Below are 22,483 nucleotides of genomic sequence, written 5' to 3'. Positions count from 1 at the left end.
TATTATTCTTAATTTAGTGCATTTTATTAACATTTATTTTTCTCATCTCCTAATACAGAGCAAAAATGCATAACAAATTCAAACTTGTGAAATTATTTTTTTCCCTCATGTCATGATGAACCAACCCAGGTTGCACCAAAAATTAAAACTCTAGGGCCTCCCTGGTGGCGCAGTGGTTGGGAGTCCGCCTGCCGATGCAGGGGATACGGGTTCGTGCCCCGGTCTGGGAGGATCCCATATGCCGCGGGGCGGCTGGGCCCGTGAGCCATGGCCGCTGGGCCTGCGCGTCCGGAGCCTGTGCTCCGCAACGGGGGAGGCCACAGCAGTGAGAGGCCCGCATACCGCAAAAAGAAAAAAAAAAAAAAAAAAAAAAAAAAATTAAAACTCTAGTTTTGAATATTTCTTATTTTAGAGAAAGGATAGTTGGGAGAAATGACCAACAAAAACCACATAGTAATGCATTTACATATAATTTTGAATTTACGTGTATATATAGATAGAGATACATACATATGTATCTCTATCTATATATTATTTCTTTGACATTTCTATGTTTTCAGTGCATGTTAAAGCAGAGCCAGCAGACAGAAACACTTACCAAGAATATGAGGAGAAGCCTCGTCTTCTTGGATTAACACATGTCTAGCACCAGGGGGTATATCAAACATCTTAAGGTACCCTTTGCATGTGTAGTAAATATTGGAGGGAGCAAAGAAGAAAACAAAAGCAACAACCATGGTTAGTCAGGCATTACATTCTAACTGCTCTTGTGTGCAGAAGAGGGCATCCATAAACCGAAAGAAGCAGTTTCAGAAATTAATTTCAAAGCATTGGTAGCTTTTGTGACATCTGGCATAAGATCAGAGGAATCTTTTTTTTTTAATTAAGTTGAGGAAAAAAATTAATCTAGTTTCTTACCCATTAGTCACTTATTTTGTGCTGATCTACAAATTGTGTCAACAATAATTCAGGCAAATACTATACTCTCTTGTGTCTCTCAATGTGATTTTAGTTTTCTAAACCAAGCTTTTGTACAGGGGTCCATTTTTAGTGCAATTAGTTGGTGAACTTCTTGAGATATTTTATCTGTCTACATACTATTTTAAAAGCCTAAGTGGCAAGTATAAACAGCTAAACTTCTAATTAATGAAATATCTTCAGATTTAAACACCTGCTTTATTCTAAAGAAATTACAAAAGAAAAAGCAATGAGTAGCTTTCATTTATATTGTGATCAGCAATTAATTTGAAAGCTTTAAACAAGTTTTAAAGGGGAATGTTTTAAAATATGTGCTGTAGATTTGGTTGGAATATGTCTGCAGGTTATGTTGTGCATTGCCTCTACACGTACCCTAAGTTCAATCTTCTAATTGAGAAATCACAAAACCAATATGCTGAATAGTTTGTCTTGGGTTTTAAAATCACATATCAATCATATTGCAGTCATTGTCTTATATAACAAACTTTCTTAGTATTATCATGTGTCCTAAAAATTATCTTAAGATCATTTAGAATTAAGATCCTAACCATAAGTCAACAATAATCAGGGCAAATAGAGAAACCAAGATGTTTTACCTCGCTTGTAAGAAAATGAATATAGGAAGATTATGCAACTTATACACCTTCATTACGTCATGAAACCTATAATCCATATATTACAATTATTGACAGAAATTCTGTTATAAATACAAAATTGCTTACGGAATCAGAAAGAAATCTGTTTTTCTGTCATTTCCTATATGGACAATTATTACCTTTGTGTAGATTTACCTAACTCTTTTACAATATTTTTAGTGTCTTAACTAAACGGAGTGGTCATTTTGGGGTCAGGCTTTTCAGCACCTGAAATGTACCATGTTTGCCTGAGTGCAATAGCTGGAAGTAACATGCTGAAGATGCCAAGTGTAGCAAAACAGCTTGATGCCATTTATGGATGCCCATCTTTCTGCAGTTTGCTACAACTTACCCAGTACATTTTTAGCTTCCCTTGTTTCAGCAAGAGAAATATTACGAGCTCCTTTGGGTAAAGTGAAGGCGCCTCTCATCTTCCCTTAAATAGAATGTCTTTAATTAGTGGAGGGTTCATGTTTATCAAAGTCTTGCTGTTTCATTGACTATACTATAAGCTATATATATTTTATTAGGTAATATATAAAATATGTTCCATAATTTTATATGTTGAAGTCAAAATGCATTTATAACAGTTAGCTAATGCCAGTAAACTGTTAATAGTCAATGAAAGTAAGACTAAGCGTGAATGAGAAATGATATAGGGGATTTGAAGTTGAATACTTGCAGATTTCATTTTCCAGCAACTTGAATTCTTTACGGCACCTCTTGCTTAAATTTTTCCCTGTTGGAAAAGGTTAATTAGTCTATTGAATAACTACGATGATAACATTAGTTCAAAGAAATGGATGTTAGATTATCTTCAAACAGTTTGAATCTGTATGACTGATTAAAGCTTTCTTCTCTTCTTCAGAACTTGATTCACAGGTTTAGCATAATTTTTGAGGTACCTGAAAAAAAGTGCCACTGCCTTTTATTACACATAATATAGAATGGATAATAATGGTAAAAACCATTTTCGTTACATTCATTCACTCTGGGAATAAAACAAATTAATTATTTTACACCTAAACGAACAATACATAACTGCAATAAAGAAAGCACGGTAAATTATTTCACATTAAGATGGAGAAAATCACATTACTCCACCAAAACCATTGTATATGTATACAATTCTAATTCTGTTTGCTTTATTAAATAATACAATCAGTCAGAAATGGCAATATTTGATTTTTAACAATTTTCAAAGTACAAAGCATAGTAAATTATCACACAGGAATAGCAAAGATATCAGTAACTAGAGTAGGGAATGCTTAAGAAAAACACATTAGAATATAGTCACCTACCTCTGCCTAGCACTAAATATATCAAAGAGCAAAGCTGATATGTGTGGAAATGGCTTGAGCTGCGTACCTGGGGTATAATGGGAGTAAAAAGAACTAAGAGAATTACTCTATTTGGATAAAGAACAGTTTTTTTATACTTCTCATTTTTCTAAAAGGAAAAATTAGCACTATGACAATGTGCTCAAAGTAAACCAAATCTTTGTTTTTGTTTTGTTTTATCTTGTTTTCTGTTATCATTCCATAAGAGACTATATCTTGGATGTAAAAGAAGCTTTTCAAGGGAAGCCTCACATTAAATTTATCTTTAAATGCTGAATTCTCAGAGACATTTGTCTAATAAATTTGTGGAATAACTGAATAATATTTGTTACAAATTTAAAGAAATTATTCAGTAATCAATGTTTATATCTGTCTTATGAAAATTCCAATGAATTATTATGAAAATACTAATAATTTTGCATATTATTTGCTTTTGGTTCCATCTGACGAACCTTCACCACATGCCTGAGTCCAGGCCATTGACTGTGTAACAAGCCGAGAAATTCAAACACATAAGCAATTATACCTCAGGTTATTTTTTGGTTGTATGTACCTCAAACTTGTTTAATATAAAATTGTAAATATCATGTGAAATATAGACCCTAGATTTATAGATTTATAAATAGGATAAACTTGTTCACTTATAAAAGAAGCAAAATGAATGTAATATTTTTAAAGTTGTATTTAAAGTTTTATAAAATTTTTAACTTCTGATCAATAATTTATGTACAACAGAAAATTCAAAATAAGCATTAATTTTAATAATTAGGTTTAATGCATTTTATTAAGGACACAGAATTAAACAAAACACAGATTTTAACTAACTACTATAATTGATATTGGTTTTATTTGTTCCTTATCTACATTTAGTAGATTTATTTTTTATCATGGATACTATGAAGTATGAATTGTCAAAGTTGTTAAAATAATTCCTTAAAAGGTAATCTGAATAAAAATAAATCAGCAGCTAATTTTTTAATGTTTATAGAGAAAGTGCGGCATTCCTAAAAGAAGTCTCAGACAAATGCAAATCATGGAGAAGGATACTGAATTCATGAGAGACCTCATCTTACCAAGCTTCCTGGGTGTTCTGGTAAACGTCCCCTTCACGGTTCGACAATGGGAATTATCTCCTCCACAGACCCCACACTTATCCTCAACCTTGTTAGAACCGATTTCTTTATCACAGCCCACTTTCTGGGGAGAGAAGATATTAAATGTAGCTAATTTTAACGTGCCAAGTAAAGGTCAGCATCCTGGAGAATGATACACCATTTGTTTCATCATGGGCCCACAGACCAAAATTCCTCTCTAGCTCTGATTTTTAATCACTCAGTCTTTTAAAGAACTACTATAAAATAAAATGACTTGTACTCTGGGCAGTAAAGTATAAATTTCCCTCGGTCTAATGAAGTGATTCCCCCGTCATACATAGGCAATCATCAAACATTTATGGAACGCAGGACTTGTAGCTGATGCTGAGGAGACAAAATTAAGAGGTGTTTCTCCCTTGTTGCCTTCATATTTATAAAGATGAATACTAAAATAGTGAGTTGTCTATTAGTACAGACTTTACAAGTTGGTAAGGGATGTGAGACAAAACATCACAGATGTAGTGGAGATTTTCATAGTGCCCTGAAGGAACAGACGGTGTGGAAAGGCAATTCAAGAATAAAAAGGGATTAAAACAGAGCCATAGAAGTTATCAAAAGTGGGTTCAGATAATAATATGTGAACCATACCTAAACTAATGGAAAGTTAGTGTTGTATGGTGGTGAAGAATAGTGAAAGATCTGCAAATCACAGGCTGTGGAAGGCGTTGAATATCAGGAAGAGTTTATATTTTCACATTAATTTAACAGGGAACTACTGAAAAGTTTTCTGAACTGGGGTAGGTCCTTAATATAAATCAGTGTTGGATAATGATAATGATACTGCACTCATAAGTTTGGGATGAAAGTGAGCAGAGAAAATAATGACAACATATACATTTAATGCACCAGATACTGTGGGAGGTGAACGATGAATAAAACACAGATTCTACTTTAGGGAAATTTTAGTTCAGCTATGAGGCATCTGTGAATTTGAGATTCTTTTATATAACACTTTAGTTGTGCTGAAGTGAAAACAAGTCAAACAGGAGCAATGTGTTCGGTTAATAAGGATAATTTCTTATCACTTTAACCTGTGAACATGAACAAAAAGTAAACTGCATTAAAAAAAAGATTAAATGGGCAAAAGACAGCTTTTGCATCTTCACTAGTACTTCTGTTCTGATGTGGAACTCAGTGTTTAAACTTAGAATTAATTGGAAGTTGAGACAGGGAGAAAGAGAAGTTTCTATCATCTTTTAAACAAATGATAAAACACATTTAGCATTGAATTTTTTAAAAAGACTTGGTATTGTATTAGTGGATGGCTACTATAATATACTCAAAGCCAAGGCATGGTTCCCAAGTTGTATTCCTCCCAGCCTTGAGATATCAGAGGAAGCCGCCAAAAATGCATTTGGCTGGAAATTAGGAAAACTAATTAAATCTTGATTTTGCCAGTGACCAAAGTTTGATTTGATTAATTGCAATTTCTTCCCAATTTAGCTTAGCTACTGATCTATTCATAGATTCTCATTGTAATGTGATCTCAGATAAGAAAGAGTTAAAATATTTTTGAAAATATGCAGATGAGTGAAAGGAAAAGTAGAATTGCACACTACTGTATGAAGCTTTGGGGGAAGCAATCTGAACTCACCACACACTCTCCGCGCACACATATGCTGTATGGGTCTTTGTAAGAGCAGCGCGTTCCGTCATGCACCAGCTGTTTCATATAAGCAACATCTCCAGTCTCCTTGGATTGACAGTAAAGGTGGCATCTTTTCTTGGCTGCATAAGATGGAGGATTAAGTCGACTATGTAAAATGGTATATTTGAACAGTATAGTTTATTTCGTTTGTAAAATACACAGTTTCAATGTGGTTTCCTGAAAACAAATTGTATAAATAAATAAAGAGTAGGGGAAAAGTATGCATACTTGGCATATTTGTTTAAACCAGGGTGACCCTAACGCTTTGACATCTAAACTGGGATAATTTTGACAGTGAAAAGGGGCTCTATTAATAATATACACAGGGACAATAGGTATAAACTGGGACTGTCCCAGGCAACGCAGGTCGTATGGCTGGCTACCCTAGATTTAACCACAGCTGTTCAATAAATTTCATTCAGCATCATTTTAGTTTTAGTGACACTTAGAGCACTGAAAGGGTTTCTCTTTCGTTTGACTCAAAGGCCTAGTATAGTTTTTGCTTCTTGTAGGAGCTCATTAATTAAATCTAAGTTATGTGACTCACTTCCCCAAAATAAATCAAAATAATGCATTGCAATTTTTTTTTAATGCATTGCAATTTTGAATTCCTACACATATGCATCTTTCCTTTAAAGCAGCTTTTAAACTGAACTCAGCAGTGTATTATATCACACAATAATTCTGTAACTACTTTTTATTCACTCAAGTAAGAAATATGTCAAGAAGTTCCCATTTGAACAGATTTAACTGAAAATTCAGGGGTAAGAAGTGAAACATGACAAGGGAATTTCCAAGTGTATTTCTTGATAACCAGTGTACGGTACAAAAGTAAAAGGTTATGAAGTGCCTTTTGTTATTAAATAATGGTCTTTGTCTTATTCCTGACTTGATTGTAAAATAACTATATTTTTCTCTAGTTATTCAGAAAGGAAGGATAACAATATTCCAGAAGCATTTCCTAGTAGAGGGATTTCAGTTGCATGAGGGGACGCAACATCTCTCCCAGGCATTGCTTTCTACTTGTCTTTCCAGTAGTGACAGTGGCAGTGCTGCTTCCCAGGAGCTATTCCATAATTCTCACCTCTCTAGAGAAAGGCGTGTGTTAGCCTTATTCTTGGAAACCCAGGAGGACCTACCCCTATAAGCACCAAGTCTTCTAAGTTACCAAGTAGAGATCAAGAGTCCAAGGGATTGCGTGTTGACAAAGCTTAAGCTCTAAGTAACCATCCACACAGCAGGAAAAGCGAGGGCATCTTACTCACAGTCAGGATGTTCATATGGCAACCAGTGGTGTTTGGTATTCTGGTATTCAAAGTGGGAGTTACGCTGCTGGCACTGCTGGGCTCTGAAGTCCTCAAAGTGTTTTTGGCATTCTTCTGTATTACAAAGCTGGTACTCAAAATTAACACCAGGACAATCCTGACCACCATTGATGGGCCTAAAGAAAAGACAACATTTAAAAAGGCCTTTTGGCACTGGTCCAGCAGCTGAAGCTTGCAGACACAGTGCTGGAGGACAGAAAGCCAAGGCTTCTGGGCTGCCAGCACAAAGTGAATGAACTCATACTTTCTAATTTCAATCCCTTTCCAAAAGCACTATCCTCTCCCTGCTGAGGTTTGGTGGCGGGAATTCCCAAACTCAACTTAAATCAGTATATTTTAAAGCAGTGTATTTTTCAAACAGTGTATTTTTTTTTTTTTTTTTTTTTTTTTTTTTTTGCGGTACGTGGGCCTCGCGCTGTTGTGGCCTCTCCCGTTGCGGAGCACAGGCTCCGGACGCGCAGGCTCAACGGCCATGGCTCACGGGCCCAGCCGCTCCGCGGCATGTGGGATCTTCCCAGACTGGGGCACGAACCCGTGTCCCCTGCATCGGCAGGCGGGCTCTCAACCACTGAGCCACCAGGGAAGCCCTCAAACAGTGTATTTTAAATGCACAGCAAAAGTATACAAAGAAACAAAAAACAGGTATATGGTCCCAGGAAAATTATATTTTATATCATGTATAAAACATGTAGAAGCAACCCAAAGAAACACTGATCACAGCTCTATGCCTCTGTTTCCTAATATGTAAAATGAAAATAATAATCCAATCTTCCTTAGGGAAACACCGTGAGGATTAAATGAGTCAGCATGTTTAAAACACTTAGAACAGAGTGTGGCTCGCAGTGAACCCTCGCTGTTCTAACTACTTTAAGGATAGCTTTTCCCCCAACAGTTCCTTGGCCTTCTTTTACCATCTTCCCGTCACCCAGCTCTGAAGCATTCTTCTCCTAACTCGGAAGTGAGGGAGCCTCTGGTTGGTGTTGCTCCTGCCGGCAGGCCTGTCCTTCCTCCAGCGGGTCTCACAGCCTCGGTGCCCAGGTCCTAAGAGCACAGCCATCTGCTTTCCCCGCTCAGCTCCTTAATCCTCCTAAACAGCAATTTCTTGAACAGTTTCTAATCTTAACCATGGACTACTCTTCACAAGATTGATAAATGGGGATTTACCCAAAATAGATACTTAAACCGTTAGTTTTCATGTTCTGTGTTTTACATGTACTTCAAGAAACAGAGCATTAGCGACATGATATTGAAGCATTTTCTGGTCTATCCCAATAACCAGAATGACAGGAGTTATACTCACACTGGATTATTGCACTGGCGTGTTCTAAAGCGAACACCAGTTCCACAGGTCCGGGAACAGGAGCCAAATTTGGTCCATGATCCCCAGTTGCCATCTTGTTTTTGCTGATTAGCATTCTTCCACATGCAATGACCCTTATAGCACCACTTAGGGAAATGACACAAAGCAATCATGAAAATCATGCATATGCTAAAGCTAAAGTTCTTATACAAGGATCACCAAGTGAAGGACTTCATTTCTTTTTTTTTTCTTTTTCAGGCAAAAATACACTTAAAATTATCTCAGAGCAGTGTCCTGTACACTGCATAATTTAGACTTGCATTTTAAAGTATAAAATTAAAATTTAAAAGATAACATTCACTCAGACAAGGTTTTAAATGACACATTTACCAGTGAGTATCAAACATCATAATCAATAAGGATGATCTGAGCACCCAACTTGCCCAGTAGGTGCTATTCTACCCTTCATCCCTCATTATCTATATTACTGGAGTTTTTCAAGGGCAATCTGCTCCCTTTTAAAATAATGACAGGAAGCCATATGTCTTAATTTAGAAAATAATTAACATAACATATCTAAAACATATATAACTTTCAAAACACTTGTACATAATTGTTAAAATTTTCCTTCACAATGATTCTGAGAGATATATGATCTTTACCTTTCTGATGAGGAAAACTGGGACCTGGAAAGGACCATGAGTAGTGTAAGACTCTCTGACTGGAAAAACTAAGTGGGGAGTACTAAATCATGGATACTGTAGAGGCCTAGAGCTTACAGTACCCAGCACACAGCAGATGCTCAAAAGGTGTTCTTTTCCCTTCCAACATTTTGACTCACTTTTTTATCCTACATACAATGAAAGTGTTTCTTAAAACTCAACTCTGGGAAATTGAAACATAACACGAATATATTTAGGGAAGTTGGATGTCCAGAGTTGGTTTACAGAATACCTTTTTCATAAAGCAAAAATGAATCAACTCATTGTTGCTTCTGTTTTTTCAGTCAGAAGTCTGTAATACTGAATTTTCCCAGAGCAACACACTGTACAAGTTTAGCATAGTGCCTAAGAGTTTAAACGTGAATAATGGGAGATTTTATTATTATTATTATCATGCTTGTAATTCTCATAGTAAGTACAATTTATACACATTCGAAATAGAGCTTTAAAGGGCTTCAGAAGACCTAAAAGCTATATAAATCTTCTTTGCCAGGTTTTGGTCCTATCTACAATATCTTATTTCCAAACTAGTCAAAGCTCTTCAACTTGAGTTCTTAACATCCCTTTGTTTTGGGTTTCATGATCTTTCCCCTCCTGAGTAGTGTAGCTTGGCACTGGGCCAGTTTCTGAGCATTTGATCCTCACTATGAAACTTCTGGGCATCTTTCCCCAAAGAGCAAGGCCAAATCTTCTGTACAAGTTCACATGACTTTATTTCTGGACAACTTTCACAAGGAATGGGATGCCAGCAAGTAAATCAAATCCCATTAGGGCCCAGATACTCGGCTGAGCTGCCACTTCCTATTCTATCAGTAGGGGGCTGTATAGTGGCCTCAAAGATGTCAAGTCCTAATCCTTAAAAGCTGTAAATGTTACCTTATTTGGAAAAGAGTTTTTGCAGATGTAATTAAGTAAGAATTTTTAGATGGGGAGATTATCCTGGATTATCCAGGTGGACCCTAAATGCCATCACATGTATCCTTACAAGAGAGGGGCAGAGGGAAATTTATACACAGAAGAGAAGGGGGCAATGTGGCCACAAAGGCAGAGACTGGAGTGGTGCAGCCACAAGTCAAGGGAGTCAGTCAATCACCAGAAGCTGGAAGAGCTAAGGACAGATTCTTCACTAGAGCCTCTGGAGAGAGTATCATTCTGCCCACACATTGATTTCAGCTCAGTGAAAACTGATTTTGTTCTTCCAGCCTCCAGAACTGAGAGAGTAGTTTTCTGTTGATTTAAGCCACTAAGTCTGTGGTAAGTTGTTATAGCAGCTATAGGAAACTTGTACACAGTGTTCATGCATCCCCACAATGAAACTTTATGTACTATGGTTTTCTTAAAAATGACAATACATGTTATTTAAAGATGATTATTATGCAACGTATCTTAAATCTTTATTGTATAAATAGATTATACTCACTTTTCCAGCAGCACATTCGGTCCCATCAAGTGGGGGTCCTTTTTTAGTCTTACAAAAGTAGGGATTATCAGGATGGCTACACCAAAGCTGTTTACATGGGTCAAAGGTTCGGAACTAGAAGAGAAAAAAACCAAACTCTCAGGGACATAGAGATGGAATGACTTGTACCAACAACACCTTCTACACAGTTTCTTCATGTCATGTTTCTTGGATATTTTAATTTCAAGTTAATAGTCAAAGTTGAGGCATGTTAAGGAAACAAACAAACAAACACTGCCTAAGAATTCCAAGTAAAGAATACTTTCATTCCGCTTTTCTAAAATAACACTGATAAACAATGATTTGTCTGGGATTCTTCTGTTGACTTTTACTATTCTTTATGCCATTTCTATCTTATGGTTTTCAAATAGACAATATTGGGATTTTAAAAAGAATGAGTAATTATTATGAACATTTTAAATATGAAAACATTATAGTGGTTTTGCAGCTCTCAAGCCATCAAAATGGCTTCTCTTTATCCCTGAATGTATGAACCAGTCAGAAATAAATAATTAAAATGCCCATCATAATGAGCCAACCAAAAGCAGAAAATATTTGTCAAACTTTCTGTGTAAGATAATGTATTCCAGGTATAACAAAATATAAATACATTCATATAGTTTATAAAGGACTTTCCATATATTTGATCTTCATAACAATCCATGGCTGAGAAATATGGGTTATAAGGTAAGACTATAGTTATGGATACAATAAGACAGTAACAGAGACAGACTAGAATCTTAGTTTTCTCACTCTTAAGAATGTCTTTTATTTTCCTAAAACACTACATTATAATATCCAAATGTATATATAAGCACACGTATTTGTGTTACTGTTTCCTCATCCGCTCTCTAACAGTAAATATCTTATCATTCTTTAGATAAATTAAAATATACATATATATATCAAACACCAGTTTACCCACATCTTCATTGCCTATACCACTAATTATCCACATACAGACTCATGGTCATAGCTTTTTTTTTTTTTAATTAGTACTCATTTTGGATCTGGGTTTTTTGTTCTAATTCCTATTACCTAATGCAGAAACTATAATTTTCTATACTAGTGAGCCAAAGCTTTAGAATTCTCAGGTCAGAACATTATCGCAGGTCATTAGGAGCTGACCGTGTATACCTTACAAACAAACCAAATATCTGTATATATCTGCATATGGAGGAATTCAAACAGCAGATCAACTTCTTTTGATGAAATACTTTGTTTCTTGCTCTAACAAATAAAGCTTTCTCCAACATATAAAAAGCCCTATTTACCAGATGTGTGACTTAAGCAAGTTGCTTAATCTCTGTAAGTCTTGGCTTGTTCATCTGTAAAATAAAAGTATACCAACTCCCTCCTAGCCTGTCACAAGGATTAAATAAGATAGTATATTTAAAGCACTTAGGTTTAGCATGTACTGACATAGCAAACACAAAATCGTTGGTTCATATTCTCGCACCAGTGAGTCTGTAAATGTCACCAAACAGGAGCTAAGCAAGTAGATTTCAATATGCAAAATCTAAATTGACTGTGAGTAACATACCGCAGTGCACATTTTATAACCAACACCAAAGTCAAAACGACATTGCTCATCCATAGAATAATTGATTCCAGGAAGTTCTGGGAGTTTGGGCCAGTCACGTTCAAAAGGGTCATCAAGGAGACAGTCATAGGAACTGTAGGAAGGAAAATACTGCATGTAGTTAAATGTTCATTTTTTTATCATGTTCCAATGAAAAAGTATTCTTAGGTTACATACTCTGGAATTTCATCAGATCATAAAGCAAGGTTACAAAAGCATACCTTTTAGGGTTTTTGGTTTCAGCTCCATTTAGAAAAAGACCATTCATCTTTATTCATCACAGGAAAATAAGCCAACCATACTTAGAAACACAGTAGAACCATGACAACCTTGTTTGTGTCCCTAGCTGAACCCGCACGTGGTGTGGCAGGGCAGATCCTGACCCCTATGCTACGGGGTATATAGATGGTACCTTATGCAGGCATCGCATGACCAACCCCTCCTCAAATCAACTTTGACCATTAGTCAAAGATTCCATAAAGAATTTACTAAAAGGAAATCACAGTAAAAAAATTCACTTAAATTCTAGGCTCATGGCTTAAAATATTGCAATTACATTGTGGAATTGTGCCAAAAGCTGAGTCACAAGAACATGTTTATTATGAACAAAAGTTTTCATTCCCTGGGAGTTTGGTTCTGATCAAGGTCCTAAGAGCCAGTTTCACATCTGTATTTCTACTATAACATTCTCATGACACGCAGAAGGAGACATACTGAATGTATCTTTTCAGTTCTTGGCCGCTGCAGTGGGACCAGTGGTAACGATGAAACGCTGCTTGCACCAAAGGAGCCATGACACTTCCCATGGCAGTCTCATCACCGCACCTGTTGCCTTGTCCATCATGCTCCATTCCCAGCCTAGAACACAAAGCGAGACCTTACTGGTTAAGAATCATCATAGGGGCCGTGGCTTTGGCGTAATTTCTGTTTTGGAAATAAGTACAGGAAAATAGGTGTTTTTTAAGTTAATGTGGCTTTTGTGGAGAAGTCACAGACACTGTGAAACTGAGAGCAATCTGACACAAATGCCTTTTTTATTCTATAGCTATGAAAAGCCCAGGAGTGTCTCTGCAAGCCAGAGTCACTCATTTAGTTTCAGTGCATGACCTCTTCACTGTTTTCAGCTCCTCAAACTTGGCAAGGGATGAGAGTTGCATGCTGGCATGCACTCTGACCAAAGTATGAACAATACTGAGAGAAGCAGACAGAAAAGACCTTGTTTTTTTCTTTTTTCTTTTTGCTTTATAGCTGTCAGCGGTGACTTACACATGGCCAGTTTCATGGGCTACTACAAAAGCAGATGAAAAACCATCCTCATGATTCAGGGTACAACTTCTCACTGGATGACACATGCCTGTGACTGGAGCATATCCTGTAGAGAATAACAATTACTTTCATTTTCATTTTATGAGAAAACCCATTAAGAATTACTACTGGACCTTTGCCTAGGCGGGGAAAAAAAGCTTTTCAGGAAACAGAGGCAGTATTATTTCTCTGCTAGCATTGCACCACATTCTCTTGGGAAAGCCACAGGTAATGGGCTCTAAAAAGATTCATTGGGTCTGCATTTTCTCCTCTCCTAAGGGAAGGAACTGCCTGGGGTTACCATTCTGTTCTGCCCACCAACTAAGCTCTGTCTTTCTGCTGTAGTGAATGGTCCTTCATATCACGGTACTGATGAAGGGAGCCAGAAATTCCATCAACGTTGAAAAGAAAATGGTCAGTCTAATTTTTTCCAAAGTCTACATCAGACTTTATTAGATAAATGTAAGCTGACTTTGGAAGAAAGCTCTTTGGCAGCAGACATTTCCCATGGCATCTCCCTTCCCATTCCAAACAGTTAGTGGAAATCACACCACATTTTACAGCATCCCCTCTGTACCCCAGATGCACACTCCTTATTGTAAAGGAGAGTGTAATTTATCATAGTATTTAGGTGGCATTTAGCATTGCAAATTCCACGGAAGTCACTGGAAGCAACAGAAAGAAAGTGTATGCCTGGCTGATGCATGGAGGAAAGTGATGGTGGAGATCTGAACATTTGAACAGACTCCCTGATTTAGGATTACTTTTGAAAAGTCATGCCCTTAAGTTTTTCTTCTACATATTAATGGAAATACCTTGCATTCCAGCAGGTCCGAAGTCTTGCCGGGTTAAAAAAATTGCATGATCATGGTGTTCAGAATGATTGGGATCAGATTTTTGTTGTTGGCAAGCCCAGCGACACACGTTCTCCAAGCTCCTGGATGGGTTTCCCCGTTCTATGAGGCTGATGGACTAGGAGGAAACAATATGTTAAAGACATACACAGCATTTTCCCAAAGGCTTCCTTTAATAACATTCTCTGAAATTAACATTTGAGATTACAGTAATTAAATAATGTACAATAATATTATCGGGGGCTTACTTGGAAATAAATACTTATTTGGAAATAAATATTTCCAAATACTCTCATTTGGAAATTCTACATGCCCATGAGGGATACCTTTATGATCAATATTACCTGTGTGAAAGGTGGCTGACACCATTAATGGAAATACGTGACGCTGAGATTCTTTTGCTGTTGTGAAGCAACTCGATATTAATCAATTGGGTAAAAATTCTAGTAAGAATTCCTGATTTAGCTTAGATTTTTAGTTTCAAAAATATTAAGAACAAAAATAGAGGATACATGGAAAGATTTGGGCATGAGACTTTTTTCCCAGAGATGTTAAAGTGAAAGATCTTCAGTTTCAATTTTTTTTGGGTGGGGGGGTCCAAAATTAATCAACATACGGGAAGAATATAAGTTCTTCAATCAGCTGGCAAAGCTGGTGGAATCTTCGATTTGAGGAACAGTCAAATTATATAAACCTCACACTGAAAAAAAAAACCCCTACCCTTTACTTTAACCTCACAGCAATGAAGAGGGGTGTACTCATAACCTGCAATTCCAAGAGATGGATTGACATTCCTTGGAATGCTTCTACTATCACATTATTGTCAGGAGTTAAAAGTTTAGAGGGAAAGCCCCCATCCTTCAAGAACCCAGGAGCCATACTTCCCCGAGTACTTCTGATGGAATGAGAAATTGAACTTGGAACCCAAAATTAGTCTCTACTTGGCTGACCGGCTGAGAGCTTTGTTACATTTCAGCAAATGTTTTTATCAGTGTTTACATTCTTAAGAAAAATGTTTGGTTTATTATAGTTGAACACATACTTCTCCAAACAAATGATTTAATAACCAACTGAAAGCTGGTAACATCTCCATCTGGATCTGACTTGCATTCAGTGTTGGAGACACAAAGTAGGTCAGGTTTGTGGGATAAACTAAAGATCAATGACACACTCTCACCAGAAATGATAAGCTTTCATACATAATAAAACGCAAACACATGGATTTTTTTCCTGTTTGCTAAAAGCATAATTTCATTAGTATTCCATAATCAGGAGGATTAATTATGGGAGGGGGGACATGTAATTTTAAACATTAAGAAAGCTGCCAAGTTAGTCACTTCCCCTATGTTTTCTCCTCAAAGGGAGAGACCACTTCCTCCATTCCATTATTTCCAAGGACAGGGACACATCTAGTGTCATTTTAAAGCCAGCTAAAGTTACATTACATAAAAATGCCTATTGTATGTATTTTGACCCAACATTTTGCTTTCAAAAAGATTAATGCCCTTTTAAATAAAAAAAATATTCACCGTATGCTTCACTTTTCTTAGTCGAAAAGACTCATATTTCACATATTGTTTTCAAGAAATCATGAGAGGGTAAGGATCTCTGTTATTCTGCTTCACAGATATATTTGAAGCACCTAGAAAGCATCTGACACATAGTAGGCACTCAATATAGATGTTTTGGAATAATAAATGAATCATAAATTTGATGATGATGTTAGATTAAGGAAATTCTTTTTTTTAATAATGGTATCCATTCATTTTCATTCATACAGTCATGCCAAAATCAGGATAAGTATCTCCAACTCCATAAGACAGAGGTAAACACAGCAAATAGTACCAGCACAAAAATCATTCATTATCTACTCAAATTTAGAGATCTCCATTCATTGGGGCAGTTTTCTCCTCTCAGTTCAGAGCAACTGGGGTCTACGTCAGACATGTCTACGTTGAATGTTAGTTATGGCTTCAACAATCTAATCTGTTTGCTAATCCAGTCCTTGATGTTCACATTTGACATATAGTAAGACATTTTACCTTTGCATAGCCCAGCATTATCATGCGCACCAGAACCACATTTATATGCACTCCCAGGGACTCATCATGGTAAATTTCATTCACCTAGAAACAAAGTAGATAATTACCTGAAGGAAGGCAAAACAAAGGATTTCATGAGATGCACATTTAGGGTATGGTTGTGTAATCCCAAATATAGAAGTCAAGTCCCCCTTTTTTTAGTTTAGTTTAAACTGATGTCTGAAATGAAATCATTTACTTTTAACTATGGAATAATTCTTGGCTATGTGAATTACTGATTTTGTAAACCCCACAGTACCATGAACATAGAGAATATGCTTTAAAAGGGCTTCATTAAACTACTGTAGTGTTAAAAGTCCATGTGTGCTATGATCCACACATAACATTCATCACAAGACGATGACTCTGGTGAAGCATCTGCCAGCAGTGAGTGGCTGCAACCATGTGGAGGAAAAGAGCAAGCATGTCCTCCAGGTGCCCCTGTTGACATCAGGGGTGTTACGTCTGGTTGGGGAAGCCTGTGTGCAGAAGCCGTGGTGGTCTATCTGTGGGCCAGTAACTGGGTGGCCCTCCCAATGCCTCCCCACCCCAGGAGTGGGGCAGCTGAGGCAACCATTATTTAGAAGTCCTACAGTAAAGAAATCCTTCCATATCTGAATTACTAAGATGACTGTACAAGTACATATAATACCAGTCCTGGGTATAGCTCAGAAAGGCAAAGTTGAGTCACTGCTTTTTATTTAATTGTAAATGTTAAATTAAAATTTCTATAGGTAATTTGGTATACTTTAAAATCACAGATATTAGAACTTAAGCAACCTCAGAGGCCATAGTCCAACACAGATTTATATAGCTGAGGAAGATGAAGACCGTAGAGATTAGCTAACATGCAAAAACACTCCGTAAATTACTGGCAGTCTAAAGTAGACATATCTTCTGGTTATACTAGTGCAAAATTGGTGTGAATAAAGATTGCTTAGTAAGTTGGCAAATGTTAGCAGAAATGGGAAAGGTGGAATTATCTGGCTACATTTCAAAGTTCTTAGCTGTTCTCAGGAACAGGGAACCAACATTTGTCACAATAACTAAAAGAGGGATGGAAAACCAACCTCAATTCAACTTAAGATCCAGGAGGTTTGGACAGAAGGCACAGCAAATTTAAAGCCTACAGAGGAAAGATAGACCTTAAAAAGAAATATAACTCAAGGATAACAGAATGCTCTAAGAAAAGAAATTCATGAATTTCTTGCCACACTGACCAAGAAACAGGCCAAGAAATCTCAAATGAAATGTTTCAGAAATCTAATGGGACTACACAGAACACCTTAAAATATCAAGGTCTTAAATGTAGATTAAACGTATACTTACTGAATTTTTAGATGTAACTAAAAAGGGAAGAACAGCTTCCCTAAAGTGGAAAAATACATTTTTTAATGTGGAAAAAATACATTTAAAGTGGAAAAATACATTTATTTATACATTTATACATTTATAAACACACACACCCATATAATGGTGAGACCCAATTTAATACCTATTCAAGATAAGCCAAGGGGTGAAAAAAAATCTGCAATTCTTTCTTGCATTGCACAGGTGTGCAGGCTGGTAGCTCATGCCCAAGCTGTCCCGCTACAGGACATTGTACACCTGAAGTATTGAGTTCATTTTGTCTGTTCTGTCTTACAAAAGAGATGTATACAAACAGGAATGTATCCAGACTCCTCTCTAAGCAAAGAGCAAGGAGCCTAGAAAATGTGTCACATAAAAAATGGTGGGAGGATACAGTGGCTAAAGCCTGACACAAGCCACTAGTAGTCTCAGTTGATGTCTTGGTTCAAGACCTTCATTGCTTGTGTGGTCTTCATCTTTCTGAACCTCAATCAAATGGACATAATAAGAATACTACCTCATGGAGTTGGGGTAAGAATTAAAAGATTTAATTCATGTACACAATTGCTCAAAAATTTTATGAGTGAGAAGGACAGAAGGACATTAAAGCACATTAGACTGTGGGAAGTAGAAAATAAAACTTAATAGCCACCATGTGGAAAAGGGGTTCAACTTATTCTGCATATCTACAGCAAATAAAACTAAAAACCATGGGTTCACACTATTAAAGGGGAAGATTTCAGGTCATTATAAGGAAAATTGAATGCTGGGCAAAAAGCTATGATTGCTTATGATCCTTTCGGCCATGGACAGATTCTCTTATTTTACTCAATGCCTCATACTGCCTAATTGAAGATTTAATCCCCCTCTTCTTCTGGCTTAATTATCTGATAAGAAATTTCTAGCATCATAGTCCCAATACAAGTAAAAGTCTAAAGCTGGGTCTGTCACTACTACAATCATCCAGAGAGACTCATGGACATTCCAAGAGACTTCTTATAAGGCAGCTGTTCTGAATTAGCAGCATGGCTTCACACACAAAGTTTTAACATGTACGTAACGTAACTGAAACGTAAGTGCATTTAATATTAAAAAAATGTTCAATGTTAGTAAGGGCACAAAATAGGGGAAAAATAAAATTTTAAACTAAAGAAAAATAGATAAAAAGAATTTCTTGAGGAGAGGTGACGGAGGGAAGGAAGGCCCTTATAAGCATGGCAATATAGCAGTGACAGCAACACTTTTTTTTTTTTTTTTTTTGCGGTACGCGGGCCTCTCACTGTTGTGGCCTCCCCCGTTGCGGAGCACAGGCTCCAGACGCGCAGGCTCAGCGGCCATGGCTCACGGGCCCAGCCTCTCCGCGGCATGTGGGATCCTCCCAGACCGGGGCACGAACCCGTGTCCTCTGCATCGGCAGGCAGACTCTCAACCACTGCACCACCAGGGAAGCCCAACAGCAACACTTTTAAATGTTATGGGAGACAACTATATCAGAAAACTATTAGAATCATAAAATGAGAGCTGGCAATCATAACAAGTAGCTTGTGATATCTGAGCTAGTATAATGTACATATGATCACCCCAAATTGGTACATTCATTTTTATTTGGTAAATTTTAAAATCAGTACAGTGCTGAGAAAGTATCATGCACAAAATTCATGCTCTCAATGGCAATATTACGTTATAAAATGATGAAATAAAAAGACACTTTTTAAAAAGTCAAATTTACCATTCACCAAAAGAAAAGTATTATTTAACAAAAATCCCTATTATGCCACGCTACTTAGATAACAGAGCACTCCAGGAGAAACCAAAATCAGTTATGGAATGTTCTGAGCTGGTACCTATTTGCGAAACTGTCTCAGAGTATAACTAAATTATTGGGGGTAGAAATAATCAACTATAAGGCAATAATATTTATATGTAGGAGAAAATATTCTTCCAATGTGGTAAATCAACAAATAGGTGTCTGTATTGTGCAAGGCACGGGATATCATTTATTATTTTGCTTTTCAAGGTTTAAAAAGTTGCTTCCTGTACATTATTCACTTTTAAAATGTACATAATAAATTGGCTGCTTGTCATCTTGCTGGACCTTATTGATAACAGGATGTAATGTTTTTATGCTCATAGACATAGGATATGATAAGAGTTGGAGAAATAATCAGCACCTCAGGATTAGATATATTCAAAGACCTGGATTCTGGTCCCAACTATTCCACCGATAAACTGAGTGACTTTGGGTTGGTCACTTAACCTCTCTGAGCCTCTGTTTTCTCACAGGCAAATTATAATTGTACTTGCTCTGCCTGCTTCACACAGCTGCTGTGTGGCTTCACAAAATGCCACATAACTGCCCTCAGAAAAATACAAAACACATTAGAACACTTCTACCTATCTATAGAAAAAGTTTTAAAGGTTTGTCAATGTATTTTCCAATCTATCTGAAAAAACAAAAACAAACAAAAAATTAAGCAAACAAAAGAACACAACTGCCCCCATCTTGGTTTTCATTGAAAAGGATTCAAAAACTCTTATACTGTAAATTTATTTACTCTCAATGGAATTAACGATATAGTTTAAATTATCAAAAAAATTTATGGGAAAAATTGTTCAACAATTTTTTTCAAAAATACTCTCCAAATGCTGTACAAAAGCTCTTTCCAGCAGATGGCAGTATGCACATTTTAGAGATGGGTGAAGGAGCAGCTGCTTTACACACCTGAATGTACTTACCTACCAGTTGGTAGGTCTGCCTTTTTGGATATTTACACATAAATAAAATAACTTCTTTAAAATTAAATAGGAATTTTAAAATATTCTAACCCAAGGGAAACACTGAGTCATTGGACTTTTAAAAACAAAGAAAAATATTGAAGACATCTTTATTTAGATTGTTTTTCACTGTCATCTGATCAAGACATTACATAAGAGGCATAAAGAAGCTTATGATCTGGCTCTAAATTAATCACAACTTTTAACAATCAATAAATGATATACAGAAAGAACTAAAGCATATCATACTGAATTAATCTTTTGAATCTGTCAAGATGAATGAAAATAATATTTGTTAAGAAAGCATTTTTACAACACTTAGTGACAAGGAAAGCAACTTCTTCCTAAGTTACAGCAGAATCCAGAACAAAGAAAACAGCATTACATAGATCTTTCCAGGTTCCAGACACTGTTCTAAATACTTTACCTATATTAATTCAAGTAATCCCTGCAACAACATTAAAGATATTATTATCTCCATTTTACATCTAATGAAATTGGGGCTCAGAGAAGTTACCTTGCCCAAGGTCACACAGTTAGCACACAGAGCAAAGGATTAACACCTAGGCAGTCTGGCTCCACAGTCAGTAGTTTTTACCAACTTGCTACACTTCCACACACCTGCAGACCACAGCACTGTCACTATGCAAGACAGATCTAATTTTAGAATAATCAAGAGTGATTCATTACCCCTGAGTTTAAGAAACTGATGTGGAAGCATACTGATAAAGATAACTTTAAAACTTCACTTCCTTTTCATAATTTTCCTTCGTGTAAATTTTAAGAAAATGAGGAATTAGACTCTACTGACTCCAAATAAGGATTTCTTGATGGTCAATATAATCTAAAAACACACTGGGAAAAAATAAAAGAGAAGCTAGAGCAGATCACTGGAAAAACTGAATAAGAAAAGATAGGGCTGAAATTTATAACCAGTGTTTCGGGTTGTAAGCAAAGCATTAATCATAAACATTCTAAGAAGTCATATATTAGATACTATATAATGCAAATCAAAGTTTATCTATGCAAAACTGAATATCCTTTCACCATGTCAGCCAATCTGTGGAGCATGGGTAAATTTTCTATGAGGCGTTCAGGGTTGAGCCCAGAGTATTTATTAAATTACCTGAAAAAAGGAGTAAACAGAACATTAATTCAATTTTCAGATGACCTTAAATTGCAAGGGGTTGCCAAAGTGAGGTGGGGAGAAAAGGTAATGATTTTAGGAATACTTGATTTGATTGATCAAGTATTCCTTTCCTTGAAAGGAAAATTCCTTCCAGGTTTGTTCCCTGACAGGACAATTTCTCCTAGGACATTTCCCTGGCAGGACAATCTGACCTGCTTTGTCTGACTAGCTGATAAACAGCTTTGTCTGGCTTCAACGAAGCAACATTAATTTTTCTTTCAGATGGGTAGATGAGTTCTTGAGAGGCAGTATAGTTCAGTGGTTAAGGGCATGGGCTTCACAGCCGAACTGCTTGGGTCTGCTCTTAGCTATGTGACTTCAGTTTTCTCAGCTGCAAAATGGGATAATTATACTACTGTCCTTATAGGATTGCTGAGAGGAATAAATGAGCTCATATATGTACAGTGGTTAATGGTGCCTGGGCCTTGCAAATATAAAAATGAAAATTGTTAGCCATCATTAGTAATATTATTCACACAGAAGCAAATAAATGGTATGCATGTATAATTTTTTTAAAGAGACTTTTGGTTAACTAAAGGCAAAGAAGTAATGACAAGATAGCCTGGGTGATTTTGGCTGGACATAAAAGAATCCTGTAATGGACTGGGAAACTATATAACTCTATCCACAACCATCCCTTGTAGAGCTAAAATTTCCAAACACATACCTGCTTGGTTCTGCAGTCCTGTCCTCTATGTTCTTTTTACTCAGAGGAGATAGTTGTCTCCTAACCTATCAACTCCTCTTCCCTCACCTCCAATTTCAGACTAATAATAACAACTTTAA

General features: G+C 36.5%; 1 protein-coding gene across 2 annotated transcripts in view; it reads right to left on the bottom strand.

Moving 5' to 3' along the window:
* The window catches only part of ADAMTS3 (ADAM metallopeptidase with thrombospondin type 1 motif 3), a 292,726-nt gene that overhangs the window by 23,053 nt on the left and 247,190 nt on the right, over nucleotides 1–22,483 (bottom strand). Inside the window, exons 6-17 of one of the 2 annotated variants that reach the window (XM_082630522.1) lie at nucleotides 16,345–16,428; nucleotides 14,264–14,420; nucleotides 13,410–13,515; nucleotides 12,858–13,001; nucleotides 12,105–12,237; nucleotides 10,523–10,636; nucleotides 8,381–8,526; nucleotides 7,021–7,196; nucleotides 5,702–5,835; nucleotides 4,027–4,150; nucleotides 1,966–2,049; nucleotides 599–679 (exon numbers count right to left, since the gene is read on the bottom strand). In XM_082630522.1, coding sequence (XP_082486648.1) covers nucleotides 599–679; nucleotides 1,966–2,049; nucleotides 4,027–4,150; nucleotides 5,702–5,835; nucleotides 7,021–7,196; nucleotides 8,381–8,526; nucleotides 10,523–10,636; nucleotides 12,105–12,237; nucleotides 12,858–13,001; nucleotides 13,410–13,515; nucleotides 14,264–14,420; nucleotides 16,345–16,428 — 1,483 coding nt within the window. The remainder of the gene's footprint in view (nucleotides 1–598; nucleotides 680–1,965; nucleotides 2,050–4,026; nucleotides 4,151–5,701; nucleotides 5,836–7,020; nucleotides 7,197–8,380; nucleotides 8,527–10,522; nucleotides 10,637–12,104; nucleotides 12,238–12,857; nucleotides 13,002–13,409; nucleotides 13,516–14,263; nucleotides 14,421–16,344; nucleotides 16,429–22,483) is intronic. The other variant, XM_082630521.1, reaches the window with a different exon arrangement.

The sequence above is a fragment of the Mesoplodon mirus genome, assembly GCF_964341445.2.
Source record: "Mesoplodon mirus genome assembly, chromosome: 2".
NCBI lineage: Eukaryota > Metazoa > Chordata > Mammalia > Artiodactyla > Ziphiidae > Mesoplodon > Mesoplodon mirus.
This window is presented reverse-complemented; position numbering and strand designations above follow the sequence as displayed.